Genomic DNA, 22,272 nt, shown 5'->3' with positions numbered 1-22,272 from the left:
TATTTAAACATCCTCCCCACTTACTTTCAGTGACAGCAGTTCCTCATATTCTACAAAGGGGTATCACTTCCATTAAAATTGCCAACAGGTATTTCCAACTCCTTGAATTTGAATTTTTTTTTTTTTTTTTTTAAGAACTGGGAAGAACAGGGGCCAAGACGGTTTTACGCTCCAAAAATAAAGACAAAGTTCACAATTTATTGACAACAGTGTTTTTATTTATACCTACAAAAGAAAACAAGATGGTATCAAAAGGACAATTTACAAACTAAGAATAGTAACATAGCTCTTAGTATCCTGTGTCTGAACACCACAGATCTATGAATCTCTCAATTTAAGTCTTCATTAATACAACAGGAATGTGTTCAGAGACCAGCAGGTGTGTGAAACAAAATGCTGATCCCACACAAAGCCACTAACCCTTCCATTGTTCAGAGAAGTCCAAATGGCAAATTGCTTCAGGAAGTGGGAGGGGAGGAGACACCCAACTTATGTGACACTCCCACAAACTTTTACAGATTGAAAACAAGGCAAACAATACTAGACGCTAATGCTTTATCAACAAGGGCCCTCCAGCTGGTATATGGAACAGAGCAGCAAGCACCAGGTGGGACAGGGGCAGCACACGCCACGGTGCACTTATGCATTCAACAGTCTGGTTAACACTCTGAACTGAACCGAGACCCTGGCCTTCAGCTGACCTCAATGGCAATAAAGCACTGCAGGACTTGGCATAGACATTTACATGTGCCCAAGTCCCTCCTCAAAAGAAGTGAAAGCTACAGCAGACTCTAAGGCAGCTTTGGCGGTCCAGAGACCCTTTTTAAAGCCAGTCAGTGAGATGTCCTAGTCCTACACCCCTCAAACACATTTCTGCGCTGAACTTGCAAATCTGGAAAGAAAAAAAAAAAAAAGCAGCTCTACATTTGCTTGTGAGGGAGGCCAAAGACAAATCAGTCAGTGCCTGGATAAACAAAACCTTTCTGGCTTTCACTTAACACAAGGTAAAGGAACTTCCTGCCCAAGCACTGGAATTAGAAGATGGCATGAGGGAACCAAGGTTCTGGAAGATCTCTCCTTTTTCCCTCTGTGTCAGCAACCTACCTGTGTACTGCACAAAAAAAAAAAAAAGCGCATTCATCCCCCAAAATTTTACTCTGGGAAGAAATCAAATTAAAAAGAAATCACTTCTGTATAAGCAAGCTCTTTTCCTGGGCTATAAGAAGTTCCACTCTTGCTACAGAAGGAGTGGGCTGCCTTGTTCATCCATATGCAAGAATGCCAACAGAAAAAAAACCAAACCCCAGCACTCTCATAATACAAAGATTATGCCTCACAAACCAGGAGATGTATCCATTCTTTTGTCATATTATCAGATCAAGAGCAGCCAACTCCTGTTATCATCTACTGTCTCTGAACCGTCTGGTATTAGAAATAACAAGTCAACAACATGCTTTACTAAAGGGGAAACCCCCTCACACCCACCTCAGCCTGTAAAATAAACAAGTTTTATTTACGTATTTACTAAAATTTCACTCTTCTCTAACATTTTCTAAAATGCTACCTACCTGCGAGAGCTCAGCTCAAAGGGACCAATGGAGCAGGGAAATGCACTCAAAAGCCAGGAAAAGCAATAGTCAGAGCAAAGTACAGAAGAAAAAGCTTCAGAATCAAGATGCACTAACCAGCTCACCGCTTACCTCATGAAAAAGAGATTCCAGGCAACCTCCTCCTCCTCCCTTCCTCCCCTTGCCCTCCCCCCCCAGCCCACCCTATTCAAACCTCCTAAGTGTGGAAAACTCTGTCACATTTTATTCAGTGTAGCAGCATTCAGAACACTCCCCATGGCAAAAGGTAGTTTGTTCGTGAATGACAGACAAACGAGATATGCTGTTCATCATGTCAGTTCTGTTTAGTTTCTGGGCTCTCAAGTAAGACTTCTCTCAACAAACCCAATAAAAGGAATTTGAGAGCAGAAACTAATTTAAGGATAACCAGGCTCCATGCATTTGCAATGCTGCAATTTAACAATCGCAGGGGAAGAACTTATTTGGCTAAACACTATAGCAGCAGTACCTACAGTCACAATCTGGTTTTCAGGTATCGAATCCAAGACAGGTTTGGCCTCTGACACTTGGGTTTTCATCCCAACTTCCCTACTGCAGGCTGCTATGGGTACCAGAAGATGGGGCCACTGCTTCCAGAGCTGCAGGAAACGCCAACAATGTACCTGAGGCATTACTCTGAACACTGCCCAGCTCAGACAAATGAGCAGAGTTTTCCTATAGAAAGTCACCTACGATAGATTACAAGCAATAATAGTGAGCTATTTAAAAAAAAAAAAAATTTTAAGATTAGGAGAAGTGAGCATTGCTCCCTTGCATTTATCATTTTAAATGAAGTGCTTTTTGGCTCCCCAAAGTTTCCCACCTCTCTTGATACTTCCTGAAATTAAGTTAACATGTTACAGAATCGAAACTTCCTCCCCTCAAAAGCAAGTTTTCACACAAACCTTAGACACCAAGATGATCGAGCTGGGACCTATCTGCCTTATACCCATTTCTTTTAGAGAAAATAAAATTTCCAATTTCCTCAACATGCAAGACAAAAAATAATAAATTTTCCAGTCAACTATATATCTCTCTTACAAAAAAAAAAAAGAAAAAAAAAAAGAAAAAAAGAGGATAGGGTCAGTAATGTGGACTGGGGGCCGTTTTTGATGGACTTGAGGGATTTGAATGGTGAATTCTAAGTCTAACCTGCATGAGAGAGACATCACAATGGGAGAGAAAGAAAAGGTTCCTTTAAATGCAAGAGGTCTACACTGGTCACCAAGAGGCGAGTGGTCTCATTTGCGGGAAGGGGGAGGGGGTGGGGGAGGGGGCGGATACTGGTAGGTGGCAGTCTGTCCCATATAGCCCATCACGTTAGTGGCAGGGGGCTGCGGAAACTGTTGTGACATGAGCGGCTGTGGCTGCTGGCCCGAGCGCCCCACCATCCCTGCATACTGCTGTTGGGTAGTGCTCTGTGAGGTTCTCCCAGCGGTGGCAGCTGTGGTGCTGGCACCATAGCCACTAGCACTGTACTCTGCAGTGCCATAGCCACTCGTGCCATAGGCAGCTGCTCCATAGCTCCCTTGAGTGTAACCATACTGGCTCTGTGCTGCCCCGAAAGCAGAATTTGGGCTCCCGTAGGCACTGCCATAGGTCTTGTTGGCTCCGTTGGCATAACTGTCACCACGCTCACGGTCTCTGAAGCCACCTGAGTCTCTCCGTCCCTCTTTCACTCCCCGAAGCCTCCTGTCACACTCTTCCTGGTACATCAGGTTAGGGTTGTTTACCGAACTGCTCGTTCGGTAACGAGAACGACCTCCTGGTGATGGATATATTAAGATTTAGTACCATGAACAAGTCTTAAACAACGAACTCCGGTACAATTATGCCACCCTTTCTCCCCCTTCTACATCCACAGTTTTGCCCACAAGGAGCAAGTTCTCTTGACTGACTGTAACTTCCCGGCACAGCTGTGCCTACACCTCTTCATTTTATTCAAGGTGTAAATATGAAGTTCAAAAAGGGTTTTTAATGCACGTGCTCCGAGACGAAGAAACAGAAGAAATTCAGGACTAACTCGGAAATATAATGAAACTAACTATTCCTTCAGGGAATGGGAGGAAAAATAGTCTCAGTCCCTGAAGGTAAAGTCAGTGTTTCACTTCACTGATTTAAGTTTCGCATGTGCATGCACACACATCCTGTTGCCTATGCTTAGGTAGGAACTGCAAGGAATTAATTAATTCAAGCAAAATTAGCTCTGTGAGGACCTTATCAGGAGAAAAAAAATTCTACAGCTAAGGTAAAAGAGTGGGCTACCTCTTTTTTGGACAGAATTACTACATCTACATAACATGTTGACATCTCAGATACAAAACAGCTTTATTACTAATCTACTGTTTGTTATCTTGCACTTACTACTTCCCTACCATCTTTTAATCTTCCCTCCCTCAAAACGGGGGAACTATTCCTCATGTAGCCCTTTTCCCATGAGCCTTTACCTCCACCACCACCTCCTCCTCCTCTGTGGTCCACAAGCTGCATCAGTTTTGGATTGATGGCTTGATTGGCTTCTTCCAACACTTTGATAAGCTCCCTGGCTTGTTTCAGGTTTCCTGGTGTGAAGAAGGTGTAGGCAGTACCTTTGTTGGTACTACGTGCAGTACGGCCAATACGGTGCACATAATCTTCAGAGCTGTTCGGATAGTCGTAGTTTATCACAAATTTAACATCTTCCACGTCTTGTGAAGTGCCCAGGTGCGAAGCACAGTGAAGGGGTGGGGTTGAGGAAAGGGAAGAAGAAGAGAGGACGTGCCAACGAAAGGTGGGGAGCACGAATGCAGGTGACAGTAATAAGAAAAAAAAATACAAAGTTAGTAATTGCATGGAATAAATACAAGACAGACTCATCCCAAAAGAGTAGAAGACTCAAATTTAAGATCACCAGGAACAAAGACCAGTGTCCTGAAAAACAGTGGTAATTTCAAAGCAGTTTTGCCCTGTATTCAAATTCATCCTCCCCGGAATGCTTTTCTCTGTCTTCCTGTGTCAAAGACACTGATGTTTGTGAACGAGCTAATTGAATTTTGTACTTTTTTTTTTTTTAAAAAACACAATCTGAGAAGTGAAAATGCCACCATCAGACAGAGCAAACTGGGGTGGAGGAAGGACAGAACTGCCATGGTAAAGCTTTTACTCTGTTGGGAGAAGTCTAACAAATAATAACGGTAATGAGATCACTTACCTTCCACTTAGTAACATGAAATAAAAGGCAATCTTAAAAATATTTACTTTCACAGTCCTAATAAAATACAGTGAACTACTTTCCTTAGCCTAAAGCTTAAGACACGCCAATTACATTAGTATTACTCAGCCAACTCATTAAAAATTATTCAGACCTAGAATATCTTAACTCAGCTTTGTAGTTATCACCAGAATGCATTACACTAGCATATCACCATGCTGTTCTGTCCAGTTTGGGCAAGCTTTTGTAATTTGGATAATCCTGAATTCCATTAGCAATTCCCTACTTCCAGTGTCAGATGGAAGCAGGAAATGGTCAAAATTGCTTTGCATGCAAAATATTATTAAAATTTAGGAGATCAGAACTGCGTGCCTTATGCGAAGACAGAATTTGTAAACTTATGGGACAGAAACAAAGTAAACGTTAGTGTAACACTTCAGTGAAAGCACCTCAAGTACCAAAAGCACCTATTTACTATAGTATACAATATTTTAAAAAAGCAGTAAGTGCCCTAACAGCTCATAAAAAAAAAAATTAAAAAAATCTGCATTTTAAGAAGAATATTCTGAAAATATCCAAGATAAAACACAGATTTTTGTGATTTCCTTTCCTTTTTGTTTTTCGTTTTAAAGAGAGAAACATTCTCTGTTTGTTACCAGACCGATGCACACTCCCTCCTCCTGTGGGAAACCGCTGCAGCCGATCCCGTCTCTGCCTTTTATTTTTGGCGGCCTCCTTTCGAAAACTCCGCCCTCTGACACGGGACCACTGGAGCGCGGGGAGCATGCATCAAGGGTCCATGGCAGCGAGAAGTCCCCACACACGCTCGCTCTGTGAACTGGCTTAGACGCTTCTCTGCAGCCCCATTTGGTTGTGAAGCACCGGAGAACCTGGGTTCAGGTAAAGGTTTCAGGTCCTCCAACGCTTTTTGTCCCCTATTCGGGGTTCTTAGGGGCAATTGTCAAAAAAATGAAGATACAAAAATTACATCCAAAGGGTCAGACTGCATCTATTGCCCAGACTGCATCAATTTCAAAGGGGTTGTAGGAAAAATAAAAACAAGAGGGTTGTAGTGACAAGAGGGGGACTTTATGTCTGTTTCTTATTACAGCAAAGGGGGGGCTCCTCAGTCTTTGCTGACTCCAAAGTCCTGAATCACACCAAAAAAAGGGAGTGAGAAGGCAGGTTTCACAGGGGGCTGCGCGAGTCTCCAGCTAGGGTCCTTGATGCAACAGGGATTTTTTTTAAACACAGGAAAGTGAAGTAAAGAGAGGAGTACGTATGACAGATTGCATCTTCACAGCCAGGGTGTAACTAGTCTGACAAGCTGCAGGCTACATGATCCTCAGTCAGTCCCGTTTTGCACATCCATCAGTAGCAAAGCAACTTGAATTACCACAGAGGATAGGTGCTTTCCCGGTAGAAAGCACAGGGAATCGTAGCTACCAATGTAGACGTAACTGACTTGACTGGGGAGGAGCAGGAAGAATAGGAAGGCAGGAAGAGGAAAATGCAAGGGTGTTTTCCAGACTAGAAAGTGGTCCTGGTAGAGCACGCAGCTTGCTGAAGAAAGACCCGAGCAAGTACAAGACTCGGCTTCTCCAGTCTAGCATGCTCCAAAGTGTTTGCGCACACTGGCAATCTTCCTGCGCTTTTAGAAGATGATGTAGCAGGATCAAGAATTGAAACTAAATAATTTTTGACAGCTACCTGGGAAACATTCCCTTTGTCAGAGCACCAGAACACCCTATGGCACAGACAGTCTCCGATTATTAATCAGGAGAGATATAAACTAGCAAACATGCTAGTCTAGAGAGCTGTTTAGACCATCAATGTAGATGTGCCCCCACCCCTGCACTGAGAATTATCTGCAGCTGATATCAAAGCTTCTGTTAAAGAAAACAAAACAAAACAAATTCAATGTTTTTAGTTTAACAGACTGAACAAAAAAATAAAGGAAAAAAAAAAAATCAGTGCAGAGAGAGGACCTCACTCCAGGGAATTATCACAAAGAAGTCATTACGGGACTTGGAACTTACCTGGAAGAAGCTTTTTTGAAACCAATGTTCCATTAGGAAGAGGGAAAGCCCTGGTGACTCAGCCAAAAGGCGCGCGCCCCTGTTTTATGTTATTTAGGTAGAAGCCTTCACTTTCCAGGATCTTGGAGGAAGTCGTCCAGAAGTTTGCCAGTTAAGTGACTTATTTTAAGAAGCAGCAAACTCAGGGCCCCAAAACAAGCAGAGATGTTGTTCAGTAACAAGAAACAGACTCTGGTACCTTTCCCCCTTAGCTCAGGTGAAGTGGAGGACAGGAAGCAAGGAGACTGTTTTCTGAAGTGTTATCCAATTGAGTAGTTTTTGGGGGAGTGTTTTTTTGAGGGGGGTGAGGCTGTTTTAAATGTCTAGGCAAGATGCACAAAGAAGCTACCAGCACATAGCAAGCCTGTTTAAAAAATGCTGCTAGAGAAAGCAGCTCTCTTTCATACAAACTAGTTTCAGGCCTCAGTCCCTTCTCCCAACAGGCCCAAGTTCTAACTGCACAGGTCCAGACATGACCCTAGAGGGCAGAGACTGAAGTCCATATAATCACCTCTCTGAGGAAGTGTTGGACGTTTTTTGAGGAGGGAGGGGAAGGAGTGGTAAAGGTTGTGTGAACAAAGGCTGTCAAGTCTAGTAATGGTCTGCCTGTATTAAAGTGAACAAACGATGCACAGCACAGCCACCCTTTCAGCATATGAAAAAAGAGAGCTCAGATAACCAAGATTTTTAACAGCTAGAGATTTTTCTGAGCTTATTTCAATGACTTACAATAATTTTGTCTAGAATTTACTACAATGAGACATTGACCCCCACGTAGTATATCTTCTACCAAACTCAGGGAGGGGGCAATATTCAATGTCCATTATTAAACTCAGAGCACTTCAGAAGTCATCCTCCTCTTCTAGAGTGGACAGATGTATAAGGACTGTGCTTAGCACACGAAGTGTTTCACAATACAAATATGCTTATTAAAAAAGGGGGCACAACTGATGCATCCAGACAGATCATCTTCATACCACCAGAATAGAGCTGTGCAATTTTGATTCAATTACACATATGGGTAACACGATGTTAAAGGCCATATATAATCTCAGTGGTCCTGCCTAGAAGGAACACGGAGGAGGGAAGGTTACATGTCAAGACCAAAGATCTGGAGCAGTGCTTTCTCAGATGTGAATACATCTGTGGGGTAAACATGCATGTACGCTGGGGCTGGTACGTTCAAATCTGTGGTGTGTCATACAGGGAGAATATTAGCTATTTGCTGTTGAAATGCTCTCCCACAACTTCCTATTTGAACTTTATCTGACACGCTCTGAACTGAGAGCAATCCATCCCTATCACCCAGCAACAAAAGCTGGATTTGGGGAAGAAGTGAGTGTGGTGGAAGGGTTGGGTTGCATAATTGGACGTCTCTTCTCCCTCTTGGCGATCGATTGGTCATGCCTAGGCCTTGCTGCAGACCAAAGCCTGTTCATTAGGAGCAGGAAGAGACTTTGAATATGAAAGAAAAAAAAAAGATTAATGTTAAAAAACGTATTTCACATGTGGGGGAAAATCACGCTTTGAATTTTTTTTTAAAAAAAAGAGAACATATTTCAGTCCAAAGAAGAAAAATATGCAGCAGTAGGCAAGAGTGGTCTATGTGTACAAACCTAGCCCACGAGATGCAACGTCGGTAGCAATGAGGATAGGAGCCTTTCCAGAACGAAACTCTGTAAAACAAAGCATGCTATGAAGTAAGATTTTTCAAAAAAGATAAAGTTACCTGAAATTGCTTTAAACTAAATGCTCATTTTGCAGAATCTAGGTAAGATAGGTCAATTTCAGAAACCCCAGCAAGTCAGGATACGACATGTCAACTATTTTTCAAAATCCAGCTCTCTGGGTTAAGCAATTTTCCCATTGTTTTTTTGTCAAAAAACAAAAAAAACCAACCACTAAACAAACAAAAAAACCACCACAAAAAAACCCTAAAAAGCAAATAGAAGTACTGAAATTAACAGTACAAAGGCAAAGGAAGTTCTTTTGAAATGTACCTACTGGGTACAGAGACAAAAGAAAAGAAGACTGGAGAAAAGCACGTGTTGGTAAATTACGTACAGCAGCCCGCGTTATTCTCCCATCAGTGATGGACTCACCATTAAGCACCCAATCTCTTTCTGGCTGACTCTTGTCTCCATGGATACACATAGCTGGCCAACTGCCAAACAGAGATGCACATTAGTACGGACAGAAAGTACATACATTAAGGGCAACAGGAAGCTTTACTGGCTTTTCAGTAAAAAGACAAAAAATAAAAGACTTGAAAAATACTTTATTCCCTGTCCTCCTCTGGCCTGTATCTACCTAGCACGTATACTAGTTTGTTTCTCACATGTTAAACCCACAAGCTACCTAAACAGCCATCTAAGCCAAATCACATTTCCTATATTGATACAGTCCCAATCAGCATATCAGTATTCTGATACACTAAAAGCTGCCCAGCTTACAAATACTCTCTCCTGCGCTAATGCTTTGATGGACTGGAACCTTCTGGGAAACTAAGACTGAATTCAGCCAAGAAAAGAATGGACAAGTTGTTCCCAACAATAGCATCATGAACATTTAAACCTTACTGCTTTTGATTACAATTTCTGTTTCCCAGTAGAAACAAGGGGAGGGAGGGGGGAAGCTAATCACCCATCTCTGCGCATCCTTCGAGTGAGATCATCACATCGCCTCTTTGTCTCCACAAAGATGATAGTCTTGTTTTCCTTCTCTGCCATGATTTCTTCCATCAGTTGTATCAGTCTAAAATAGACATGAGAGCTATGATGTATAGCCACATATACAAGAATATAGCAGCACTCTCTCAACTTACATTGAGAACATACACAACACACATCCATGTAAGTCAGTCAGTATCATTTACACAGAATCTATGTCTGTTAGAATATATGCAATAGACTAGTTAATTACAGGACTTATGTTTTTTGTAACACTCAAAGGTTAAACAATACTACTAAGTAACTTTACTATTCAGAATTCATATTTGGCTTTCAAAGCAATGTAGATTTTTAAATACCACCAAAAGGAAGTGAAATGGTAGGAAAACCAGCTTACTTATGGTCTTTCTCGCTTTCCATGCATACATCCACTATCTGCAGGATATTGTGGTTGGCACTCAGCTCCAAGTTTCCCACATTGATCTGAACATAGTCCTGCAGGAAGTCCTCGGCAAGCTGCCGCACTTCTTTTGGCCAGGTGGCACTCCACATCAGAGTCTGTCTGTCAGGCTAAGAAAAAGGGAAAATGGATTTATTTAAGGTACTGGACTTTGAATGGGAAACCAAAGGAGTCTGTCCTTTTACAAGGTTCACGCACCCTTATCTGGTCAACAATTTTACGAATTTGGGGTTCAAATCCCATGTCCAGCATCCTGTCTGCTTCATCCAGCACCAGGTATGTACACCGACGAAGGTTGGTCTTTCCTGCCTCAAGGAAGTCAATCAAGCGACCTGGTGTAGCAATGCAGATCTCCACACCTTCAAAACAGAATGAGGAAAAAGAGTAAGGCTCTTCATTTGAATGTCAATTGGTATTTTTAGTCAGAATGAATCACCTTCCAGAGCAAAATTGTTTTAAAAAAAAGCACCACCCTCATTCGTACCCAAGATTGAGTCATTTCAGTAGAAGCCCTAGTTTCTTTTAATATTTTTTTCCATTCTGAAATTACTGTTACAGTGACATTAGAATAATAAATGCAGTACAGAAGCTAAAAGCTTACTGTCAGAAAACACCAGCGAAGAGCTGTCCAAAAAGCAGAAGTAAAATAAGCTTCTATTCAAGCCTGACCCACCTTCATCCAGAATCATATAGTCTAAAGAGCTCTCTATAAAAATAAGAGCTAACTGCAGCTAAACTCCGCATGTTAAGTAAACATGAAGTGCTCCTCTTGCTATATGAGTCAAATTACTTCCAGTTATTTTTTTTTTAAATATGTAAAGCCAAAGCATGGGATTTAATACTGAGTAATATGCACCTGCAGTAACAGACAACCATCCTGACCATATCTGTTAGCACAAAAACATAATTCAAATATTCATAAACTAGTATCACATATGGCGATTTATACATTCCTTAAAAGTAGGGACTGGTTTCCACTGATTCCCAAATCTTACAGGAGAGTTCTTCAGCATCACCGAAATGTCCACAGAAGGTAAGTTTAGGTAAGCAATGAGGTGAAAAAGAGCAAAACACCAACAACTTTCTTGATACTGCACTTACAGATGCAGAGTACTTTGTGGCAACCCCATCTTTTTGTCTGTGTCAACCTGGACTCCTCCGAACTGTCAAAGCTGGGCATACTTCTAGTTTCTATAAAGCTCATGCAAGTATTAGATTTCTAATGGAGCTATTAGTCTGCCAGGGAGACTGAAGAAATTACAATCTCTGTTGTCAATGATGTACTCCTCCAAAGTAAATTCACTAAATACCCAAAAAACACAACTAAGAAAAAAAAATGTTTTCTGGACTCTATCTATTCAACAGTCTTCGCTGAAGAAAATACTAAGCAACCATGCAAAGACAGTAACACCTGAAAGGACTGAAAGCGCTGAACCTGCTCACATGCTCTAACCAAGGAGTTTTTCTTCATAAGCAGAACACCAATTTTGCAGCACTCCAGAAAGGTGTGCAAAAACCCACCAAGCTGACCCTCCAAAGGTCTCTTCCTGTAACCTTTGACTATTCCATTGAAGATGCTACTTTTAAATTGGAATGCACTACCATTTTCTTCAACAGAGCTATCCCACAGCCTTCTGCCATGCACGTCTTTATCCCACTACTGCAGTTTTCCACGACTCTGCAAACTGCAGTGATAGGTAAAATTTTCTGATTTCTGGAGTAGATCTGTATATATAAGCTTACCTTGATAATACTTCTCACATCTTTTCACATAATTCTATTACGTTTTTTCAATCTAGTGAAGATGAAAGCCATCAACACATTCCTGCATTTGAAATTGTATATAACTAGCCCTTGATATGAAGGTTAGGTCACTTGAGCACTACTGAGTTACAGTGGTTGCTGTAAAACCACAGTTCCTCATCATTCCCAACTCCAGCCCCTTGCTATGTATGGAAAGGCAGTTACAGAACGTTACGGGGTTCATGAACAGAAATAGAGCTTAGTGCTTAAGAACAATAAAAAACCAAAACCCACTGTCTAAAGAAGTTTCTACACATTCAGAAATTAAGTTTGATTATTTGAACAAGCCTGGGCAGAAAAGTTGCAATCTGGCTTAAGAAAAATCATTCCTTAAACTTGCTGCTACTGCATTTCCTCAAAATAACCTGTTCTCTTTCTGGTAAGTTTCCTTTCCCCCTTTCTATGTCCTGATGATCTTCACAAGTGGAAAGTTCACCATCCAAATAAGTCGCTACACAACCAAGAAGAGAAATACTACATGCACTATCATTGTAACTGGAGAAAAAAAGATAGCCACTCATTCACACACACACCCCTCCAAACAGGTTTTAAGATAGTTTTATTTTTACAGATATTTTACAATACCACCTCCTCCAGAAACTGCAAACACCTGTTTTAAAGTTACCTCTTTCTAGATCTCTGATTTGGGGACCTTTGGGTGCTCCTCCATATATGCAGGTACTCTTCAGTCTTGAACATTTGCCATAATCATCAGCCACCTGCTGCACTTGCTGGGCCAACTCTCTAGTAGGTGCTAGAACCAGACACTGCAAAAGGAATCGATTCAGGATAGCCAAGCTGCACACACATCCCTAACTTAAGGGCTCTGCACAGATAAGCAAAGTTGGACCATCTGCTCTTTATTAGCTAAAACATTTAAATATCTTTAGACTATGTCAGCAATTGCACAGAATTTCCACTCATGAGTGGGATGTTCACATTGTGATAGTAAACATTTCTCTACTTACTATTCTGATAGACCAATTAAATAAAGTACACCTCTCATTAACGATGCCATGCCATACACACAAAAAGGAGGAGAATTGACAAGCACTTACAATTGGGCCATCCCCTCTCTCCAAATATGGCTGGTGGTTGATGTGAACAATTGCAGGCAACAAGTACTAAAACAGAAGAACTTTAAGTCACAACACAGGACTTCAATATTCACTCCCAGTGATCAACTGCCATGACAACTGGATCACGGCAAGAGCCCACTTAGCCCAACATCCCTTCAAGAAGCCAACACCTGATGTGAGAGACAGCAAGAAACCTTGGCTATATAAAAATCAGGATTCTGCAAAACCAGATACTTGTTATCCAACAGAACATAAGATTTTCAGAGCTGCTGACCAACCACAATTGTTTTGACATGAGCACAAAATATAGTTGCTCAGCGCCTCTGAAAGGAAGGCTTAAATATGGAGTCTAAGTTAGTAGAATCGAGCAATCTTGGCTCTAACCAATGCTTTTCATAAAGGCTAAAATTCCTTCTTAACCACTGCAGATAAAATTGAAGTATACCTTGAAGACTCAACCATTCTTTAACTTGCATAGTTAATAAAACAAATATGTTAAAAAGCACACTGTTTTTTCAACCACAATGTAAGCATAGACCAAAGAGAAGTGACTAAGCATCCAGAAAGACAGACACACAAAATACATGCCTGTGAATAAGACAGGCTAGTTGAGTTGAGACTTAAGTCTCACCCATGATGCAATAAAGCAAGCTTTAAAAACATATAATCATCTCACTTGATGCCTGTAGTACTGACAAGCCCAAAAACTAGTAGCAAGTAGCCAAGAGTAATTTCTCCAAAGGGACTAGGAAAACTAACCAGATAAATAAAAGGGAAGAATACATACTGCTAGTGTCTTCCCAGAGCCAGTCTGCGCAATGCCCACCATATCACGACCACTGAGGGCTAGTGGAAAGCCTTGGCACTGAATTGGAGTGGGTTCTGTGAAGTTTTGGTCCATCAAGGCATCCATCACATACTCTAAGGATTTAAGAAAAGAAAAAATTTCTTAAAGGATAACTGAGGCTTCAGAAGACCTTTTAGAACAGGCCTAAACAGTTACTGGTTTTGAGTAATCCTCATTATCTTAAAGAATGGCAAAATACTTACGCGGAAAGCTACACTGGTGGAAGGCAAACACAGGCTTGGGGCAGCCCTCCATTCCTCGAATTGTTATCTCTTTCTTTCTTCGCAACTCTTCAACTTCGTACTATTTATGTGGAAAAAGAAAAAGCAAAGACAAATGCTGAATGTCAGCATGGACTTAAAGTGCATGTTTCTAAGTATTAACTCACTTCACACCTCTGGGTAACAGCTTCGTTAGAGAACTGAATTGAAAGAGGTACCTAAAAAGGACTGCTTTCCTAAAGATTTCATCTTGAGATTGAGCTATCACATAGCTTCTCCAATAGTCAGAGGTATGAGCTCTCTATGTAGTCTAGAAGGACTAATGTCTCCCTTGTCTTCCAACCAGCCCTTTTTAATGAGAAGTGTATTGATATAGTATTTTTAAGAATTATACTCTTCTTCCAGAGGCCAGAAATGACCAACAGCTTCAAAAGTGATTAGAAACAGAGGATCAGGTAAGAAACATGTTTTATGTAACAGTGCTAACAACTAAAAAAAATAAATAGGCCCCAATATATTATGAACAAGCAGAAGGCAGGGCAGTCCCCCTCCTTCAATTAACACATTCCAGAGGTGGTTAAATACAGAGCTCTTGCTGGACAACTTGCAACTCAGAAATGTTGCTCGGAATCTTTTTGGAACCAGCACTTTTTTCTGCATGAAAGAAGCCCAGGCAACATCATAATGATACCCTAAGACCTTGCAATTTTTTTTAATAATGGAACTTCTTAAAATATTTCTAAAACGTGTATCTACGTAAGCATAATTTTAGGATTAGAAAAAGTGTTTTATCTTTGTCTAGATTATCTTACAAATCCAACTGTACTTTGCAACATGCTTCCACAATTCATGAACTTATTGTAATGCTAATTAAAAATAAAAATCAGTAGAAAGAGATACATCAACATCCAACATGTACTTTATCCAAAGCAATAAATTTACTATTTGTGAGACTCTCTTGAGCTTGAATGAAAAGGTAAAAAAAGAAAACAACTTCTGGGAAAATCGTGAAAATCCTCTTAGTTGGCTAAGGTAAAGACAGCTACAACAGCTAACACTAACTGTGGTTCAGTAGTTCAAGTTGTTGTCTCTTTAAAAGGCCAATGCCTCCTTCAATTCCTTTATGCCATATAAATATCTCATGAATATTTCACATGAAGATTTGTAAGTCTATATAATTGGATAAGAACATTTTGTTTATTTGTTTCCTTGTGTTAAGAATGAAATCTCCTAATTTCTAAATATAAAAAGACATCAAAGAGGGAAAAAAATACTCTACACTCAAGTGGGGTATGAAGGGGAGGTTACTGAATCTGCAGAGTAAACAAAGTACTGCATGCAGTTTTCAACCCCCAATGTAAAAAGGGCATTGTTTTAACAGGGCATGTCCAATTATGGGGGGAAAGCTAGAGGCTGGAGTATAGACTGTAGGAAGAAAGACTGGGAGCACTGGATTTATTTAGCTTGGGAAAGACAGAACAGAGGAATTTAACTGCTACTTTCAACTACCCAATGGGTCGCTGTAGAGAAGATGTTGCAAATAACTATTAGGGAGGGAAAAATACCATGAGAAACATTAAGCCCTGGGACAGCCACCCAGAGAGGATATAAACTCTCCCCATCCCTGGGGATATTCAAACTCAAAAGGACAAGGTGCTAAGCAACCTGCTCTAGTTCTGTAGTTATCCCTGCTCTGAGCAGAAGATTAGACTAGAGATCTCCATGGCCTCTTTCAGCCTGAATTATTATTATGATAAAATATTACTTTCAAACATTTCTCACCTATTTCTGCCACTCTTAGTTCATTATTTTTGGTTCTTTCAGGGCCTCCCTAGTACTGCAACTCAAGTGCTCTAGTCTTATCTACACTGATGAATAGCTAGAGCAGACAAGCATTATGACGATGAATTACAAATGACCAAATGTAAAATATCTCGTATAAAAACAGCTAAGAGCAGAAGCATCACCTTTTCTAATGTTAAACATCAAAGGCAACTAGAACCAGCATCCTGCAGAGTACACACATACCAAACAAGCTTTATGAAAAAACAATTCTATTACACACTGTCCCAAACTTCCTAGGACAAGTTTTTCTACTTGTGACATTTTCTGTTGCAGGCAAAATGGAACAGACAGAATCTGAAAACTTACCGGAGTAAGCCTGGCCACTTCTGGATGTTCCACATAAAAATTCTTCTCAAACTTAGGCAGTTCATTTAAATCCCACTTTTTCTTACGTAAACGTTCCCCTGGATTACCAAATTTCTTTGGAGGAAGAGGACCTCCACGACTTGCTCCAAACCTGGGAATGTCAATATTAGTTATAAACAAGAACATTTAATTACTCTGAAATTCGCAGGTTTCTTAAGCGTTTTCCGCTTTTTTTTCTCCCTAAGTTCACACATGAGCACAACATTCTAGCAAAAGTCACTCCTCCTCTCCCTCCCTCAGTCACTATGATAGCATACAACTTCCTGAAACAACGTAAACCTGCTCCAAGTCAGTTCTAAACCAAAACCATCTTAAAGTTTCCTTCCAGTACAGCCATTTGTAAGTCACTGCCTTAAAGCTCCTGTCTCTAGGTTTCTACCTCAAGGTTCCCTCCCTTGGGACAACGCTGTGGATATGGCTATAGCATTTATCTTTTTTTGAAACTCACAGTACACTTTAAACATGGTTAGATGAAAGGGATGAGAAAAATCTCTAATCGCAAGTTCCTTGTATCTCTCTCAAGGTTAGTTTTACACAAAAATAGCTACTTCACTGTCTCCCCCTCTATGTCTTTTCTCCTTTCTTATCAAGCAGTATGCCTCAAATAAAAACCAAAAGAGTGAAGAGCTGAAAGTAAACAAGTCCATCCAAGCCTGCAAGTCCATCTGTAATTCTGGAACCAAAGCAATAAAAACCCCAGAATCTAATGGGGGGAAAAGGGCGGGGGGGGGGAAGTACCCAGGAAAAATCATATCCTCTCTCAAATGCTTTGGATGAAGACTCAAGAGAGTAAGAAGCTTAATGTTTGTTCTGCTAAGAAGTTCCTAACTAGCAGAACTACTCAGAAGTTACTGCTCTTTCTCTCTCTCAACCCAGTTAATTTAAGAAGGTTAAGAACTTAAGAAGGTTAAGAACTAACTGTAATGACTAACTGATGCATTAGACAAAATGTGAGCTTCTGGCAATAATCTGTAACAGTAACTGAAAACTGAGTGGCATAAAATGTTTATTTACTGTTAATACAATAAATTATGTATTTTAAAATTCCACAAAAAAAGTTAGACCTTTTCCATTAGTACCACACAAACACAGCAGAAGGTACTTTTCCAAATGCTATCAGGTCAAATTTTGTCCTAATTCAGATTTTGGTTAATAAAGCTAAAGCTTTTTGCAAAACATGACTTTTATTTTGATAGCAAATCCAAAGTGTCTGCACCTTACCCAGGCAGTCTGCTAGTAAATAAAAAAAACTGTTAATGAAACAAACCAAAAGCAGTAAAAATCCCAAAGCAATCTTCTTACACGAGTAACCAGGGGCAGGGAGGTTGCTAAAAAAATGAAGATCTGAAATACATTTCTGAATTATATTGAGTACAAGACTATCTGGTCAGACATTAATGACATTTTCTCTTTAAATCACTTTCCGATGGAAACTACAAATTATACTGATTAAGAGACCAAAAAAACAGAACTCTAATCAATATATTAACAGGAAAAAGGGGTTACATTATTGGAAAAGTATGGTAGATAGAATTTAACTTAAAACCTGCTAAGTAAGTTTTAAAATGCTTGCTTTGCTGCAACTGTTTCATTAAATCTCTTTCCTCTCCTATAAATATGTCTTATTTTCCCATCAGTATGCCTATCATACCCCGAGACAGCCTGCATAATCAGCAATTTTTGTCATATGTAAAGACTGTGAAACAAAACTTCAAAAATTAATTTAAACATCATATTTTCTTTCACGACCAAGTTAAAAGAAATAGTATAGATTTTCATTTACAAGGACATTCATCTGTAGTGAAGACGTCTGCTACTGATCATGCTAACTTGAGGTCAAAATGACAACTACTGCTGTATCCAAGGACTTCTAACAAAACCCATAGTCTCACAGAAGTCAGTGGAGGTTCAAAGGGTCAATGAGTTTCGTTATGAAAGGAAACATACAGAAGAACTGCTTGCGAGACTGGACACTGAAACAGCTGGGTACCAAGAATATTTGCTCCACAGCTATCCAGAAGGAAGAATCAACATATTTTACATAAAGGTAACATAGTTTCAGTTCTCCATTCTTCTACACAACATGGCTGTATGCTGACCTGAAAGTGAGCCCTGCAGCAGTCCTCAAACACTGCCTCTGCCTAAGTTTATCTGCTAAACTGGCAGTAACTGACACTTTACATTCCGATTAAAAGAGATTCCAATTCCAGCTAAACCGATTTAAATCTAAGATTATTCCACTCATTTGCAAACGATTCTCTTTTCAAGTGTAAATTCAGACTGACCCAAAACATTCTTCTCTAATACTACTGGTGCCATCATTTCTGGTACAGGACTGAATTAACCTGTTAAATTCCAGAGCAAACCAGTACAACTTTCCGTTCTAAGAAGTCACCTACAACTCGTTCCTGACAGGAGGAACACAGAAAGCCTGTATTTGTTTAGCTTACAAAACAATCAGCACTGAGGGTGGCCCAAAATTTTAGAGGTTATTTATGAAGTCTGATGGGTATAAGCGATTACAAGTATTTTCACACCTTTAAATAGATGTGTATAACAAACTGTATCCTGATGCATTAAAGCTTCCAGGATAATATGCCAAGAAAATCATTTTCCATGCAAACGTCCAAAAACTTCACCAAGCAGCAGCATGTAGGCACTCCTCTTTCTTATGCAAAACCCCTGATCTAAAAGAGAAGCATCTGCCTATAATCACAGTCTTTACACAAAATAAGATTACACAAATTTTAAGGCACGCCAAGTGTTGTGCCAAGTGTTGTGACAATGCTTTGGACAGTGTTCTTTTAAGTAAATGTATATAAATCTGCATACTCAAACTCACTCACTAAACTCGAAAAACAGCTGGGGTCTGAATTATCTCAGACTTGCCAAAGCGTTTACTCCAGTGTCTTTGTGTTAAACTGAGCTGGAAATGTCATAGTGGAAAAACACCAGAACCCCCGTCTCTGAAAAAAATGAAAGTATCTTTTAATTTCAGAGTATGAAATGTGCGTGTAAGATAAAGCAAGGATACAACTATCTCTCTCCACAGACCATGAGAAACTGTTAAAATGCATTGCAACATATAAACAAAATATTCTTGAATCTCCCAGTGGGGAGGGAAAACAACGGGGAAAGGGGAAAAAAGAGATAAGACTCATTAACTGAGATCTAGTCTGCCATACAAAGAGTAACAGAACCCACATGATATGTTTACTGTTAATCCTTGAGAATGGAGGCCTAACTACTTCTGATCTAAAGGACAGAAAAATGCCACTCTCCTAAATTAGTTCTAACTTTCTCTTTAAAATGGCCTGGGATTAACATCTTATTACTTTCAACCCTTAAAAAACCTCAAGTATCAAACTAGCTATATACTACAATGCCATTGTATTTATTGCTGCCATCCTCGGAAGAAAAAAGAAAAAAAAATCAAACCTGCAAAAACCTTTTCCAAGCCAAGCTTCCTTTACATAGTGGAATCAAAAGTATCAAGCACTAGGCCTCTCCAGTGCCACACAGACAACTCCTGTTTGACTGCTACGTAAGCTTGGTCATGCTCATTAAGTGTGGTCCAGGGCCATGTTTACCGAGATCACCCTCCCGAGTATACAAGTTCCCTGCACGGCAGCAGCTTTCAATCTCATTTTCTCACGATAAGCCTGGGAGTGCAATTGATTAAGATCTTTCACCAACTGCCGTCTTTCTAGTAAGTCCAGAAGGAGCAATGACAAGAAGGGCAGAATGTCTAACCACCTTTGGCAGGGCCACTAAGACCTTCATGGCTTGCGGGGGGTGGGGGGCGAAGGGAGGGGAGTAGGGTAAAGGAGAAGAGAGCTGGCAGACAATAAATTAAGGGTAAGGGAAAAAGGAAAAGGTAGGCCTTAAAATTGCAAGCAAAGCACACACGGTTACACATGAACGATGGAAAAGCTGAATTAAAAAAAAAAACAAAACCAACCCACCACCACCCCTCGCTGCCAGCTCCCCCCCACCCCCACACGAGAATTTTTCGGGGAAGAAGGTGCCCCCCAATACGCAAGCAGAACGCGCCCCCTTCATCCCCACAACTCCTCTCAGGCCTTCCTCCCATCAGGCCCCCAACGCGGGGGACACGGCTCCCTCCACCGCCCCCATGCCGTGTGGACCCGCGCCGCGCTTGCCCCCCCCGCCCCTTACCCGCCGCGGTCTCGGTCGCGGCCCCGGTCCCCGAAGCCCCTCATCGCACCCGGCGGGGTGGGAGAAAGGCAGCGGAACGCCGGCCGTGGGGACGGCGAGGGACTGGGGGTACGGGGAGACGGTCCAGCCAGGGGCGGCTGTGTCTCGGAGGAATCGCTTTGCGCCACCTCGCTTCTTTGGTGGGATACAAAAGGAGAAGAAGTGGTCAGTGGGTCAGAGACCCGCTGGACGTCGGCGGAGGGAACGGCGGGGCTCTCGGTCGGCTCCAGGGCCCGTGAAGTGTGGAGACACCAGCGTCTTCTTCCTCCGGGCTCCCGGCACAAAATGGCTGCCACCGCCCCAACCCGCTTCAGTTACGTTACGGGCGGCCCGGCACTGCGCAAACTGCGGCCCTCAAAAAAACCTACGCCTATTCCCGGAAGCCAACTACGCCCTAAACGCGCTTGGCGAAACAGTGCTCTGCGCGGCAGGCAGGCTACGAAAGGTGCGTAGCGTTCTTTACTTGAGCCAGGCCCCCGCGTGAGAAAGGGAGGGAGGAGAGTAATGCTCTCCCTATTCCTCAAAGTCTGCTACGCACGGAGTCAACCCCATAACGCCTTCTAGACGGTAGGGAAAACCTAGGCCGAGGCGTACGTTACGTAAGTACACGGCGTACGCAAGTTGCGTAACTCAGGCTGGCGTAGGACAAGCAGAGCCTGTGCGTTTTGCGTAAAATTCTTCCGCCGGTTGTGCTGGCAGGGTTGGTGGAGGGTCGGAGGATTACGTTAACTTTGCAGCGTAGTCGGGTTTGGAGAATACGGCCTTTGCCTACGCACGCGCTGGCCCCGTGGAGGGTGGCAGTGGGCCTGAGGAGACAATAACGGCAGCGCGGGGCGGCGGCAGGCGCCCGACATGGCACGGCGCGGGCGGAGCGGCCCCTCGGGCCTCCGCGGCGGCTCCGGCGAGGCCGCACGGGTCCGGCGGGCTTGGGTTTTTCCTGCGCTCTTTTTCCCTGGCAGATCATTAGGGGGATCTTGGCGCGGCGCTGGGGCAGTAGCAAGAGTGACAGCAGCCATGATGTTTGTGTTCCCTTGAGTGCCAGGAGACCGGGAGAAAATGGTATAATGGGACCCAACACGGGTCGTGCCGGCGACCACCAGTCACACGTCCCGCTCCGTAGCTGCAGGAGGTTCATGGCAACCTCTCCAGAAAGTAAACGAATGTGGCATTATTGCAAGTGGTCAAAGAAATTATTTGAAGTACTCAAAGGACACCGGGCACAGCACAGACGCCATGTTTATGGCCTGCTAGTGTTTTGATTCCCAAATCAACCTGAGACTCGTAGCTAAGACATAAGTCATGAGGCAATTACGTGGTATAGGCCGTAAGTTCTTCAGTGCTGTGCGTATACTTATAGCACCCACTGCCAAGTAGCCAGTCGGTCTGTCCTGGCACAAGAAGCCATGTCTGGTGGGTGGTCCGTGTACACCAGCCAAACCGAGCCCTGGCCGAAACCACAGTTGCGCTATCAGCAGTGCTTTCTGGGCTGTCAGATTATAAAAAAATCAGTTACATTGTCAGAAAAGAAAGTGAGCCCTCTTTACTTTCGGACCCTTGAAACAAATATAACAAATAATCTTAGCCTGGAAGGAGACACAAATTTTTTACCATTTTAGTTTTACTTGCTGTATGTATGGTGTATGTGAGAAAGCAAAAAGCAATCTTGGTGCTTAAAATACTGGAAGAAACTTGGGCCTTTCTAAGTGGGTGGGAGGGAGTCAAGTGACACTGTAAGCTCTCACTGACATTCGGTACTTGGCCATTAGGTATGAATGCCTGGTGTGGGAAAGACTGGCACATGCAAAGAACTAGGTGTTATATGAAGTATAACGGCTGACCCATTGCTGGCTCTCTCAGATCAGCCAGCCTCCCTGCCTTTGTCTCTCTAG

The 22,272-nt window shown here is 41.9% G+C and overlaps 1 protein-coding gene across 3 annotated transcripts; it reads right to left on the bottom strand.

Annotated features, from left to right (window-relative positions):
- Positions 1 to 2,332: 2,332 nt before the first annotated feature.
- On the bottom strand, positions 2,333 to 20,636 carry DDX17 (DEAD-box helicase 17). Of its 3 annotated transcripts, none has more exons than XM_059817298.1 (13): positions 20,345 to 20,636; positions 16,106 to 16,256; positions 13,937 to 14,036; positions 13,674 to 13,807; positions 12,866 to 12,931; positions 12,433 to 12,574; positions 10,203 to 10,363; positions 9,942 to 10,114; positions 9,519 to 9,629; positions 8,978 to 9,039; positions 8,492 to 8,551; positions 4,049 to 4,294; positions 2,333 to 3,372 (listed from the first exon to the last, which is right to left on the bottom strand). In XM_059817298.1, the coding sequence occupies exons 1-13, from the start codon at positions 20,386 to 20,388 to the stop codon at positions 2,849 to 2,851; spliced, it is 1,974 nt and encodes a 657-aa protein (XP_059673281.1). In that variant the 5' UTR covers positions 20,389 to 20,636; the 3' UTR covers positions 2,333 to 2,848. The 3 variants fall into 3 exon arrangements, with proteins under 3 accessions (XP_059673281.1, XP_059673280.1, XP_059673282.1); XM_059817297.1 differs by having other exon boundaries at positions 4,055 to 4,294; XM_059817299.1 differs by having other exon boundaries at positions 2,333 to 3,369; positions 4,055 to 4,294.
- Between the last annotated feature and the right edge of the window lie 1,636 nt (positions 20,637 to 22,272).

The sequence above is a fragment of the Gavia stellata genome, chromosome 4, assembly GCF_030936135.1.
Source record: "Gavia stellata isolate bGavSte3 chromosome 4, bGavSte3.hap2, whole genome shotgun sequence".
Lineage (NCBI taxonomy): Eukaryota > Metazoa > Chordata > Aves > Gaviiformes > Gaviidae > Gavia > Gavia stellata.
The sequence above is the reverse complement of the archived record's forward strand: the minus strand, read 5'-3'. Positions and strand labels throughout refer to the sequence as shown.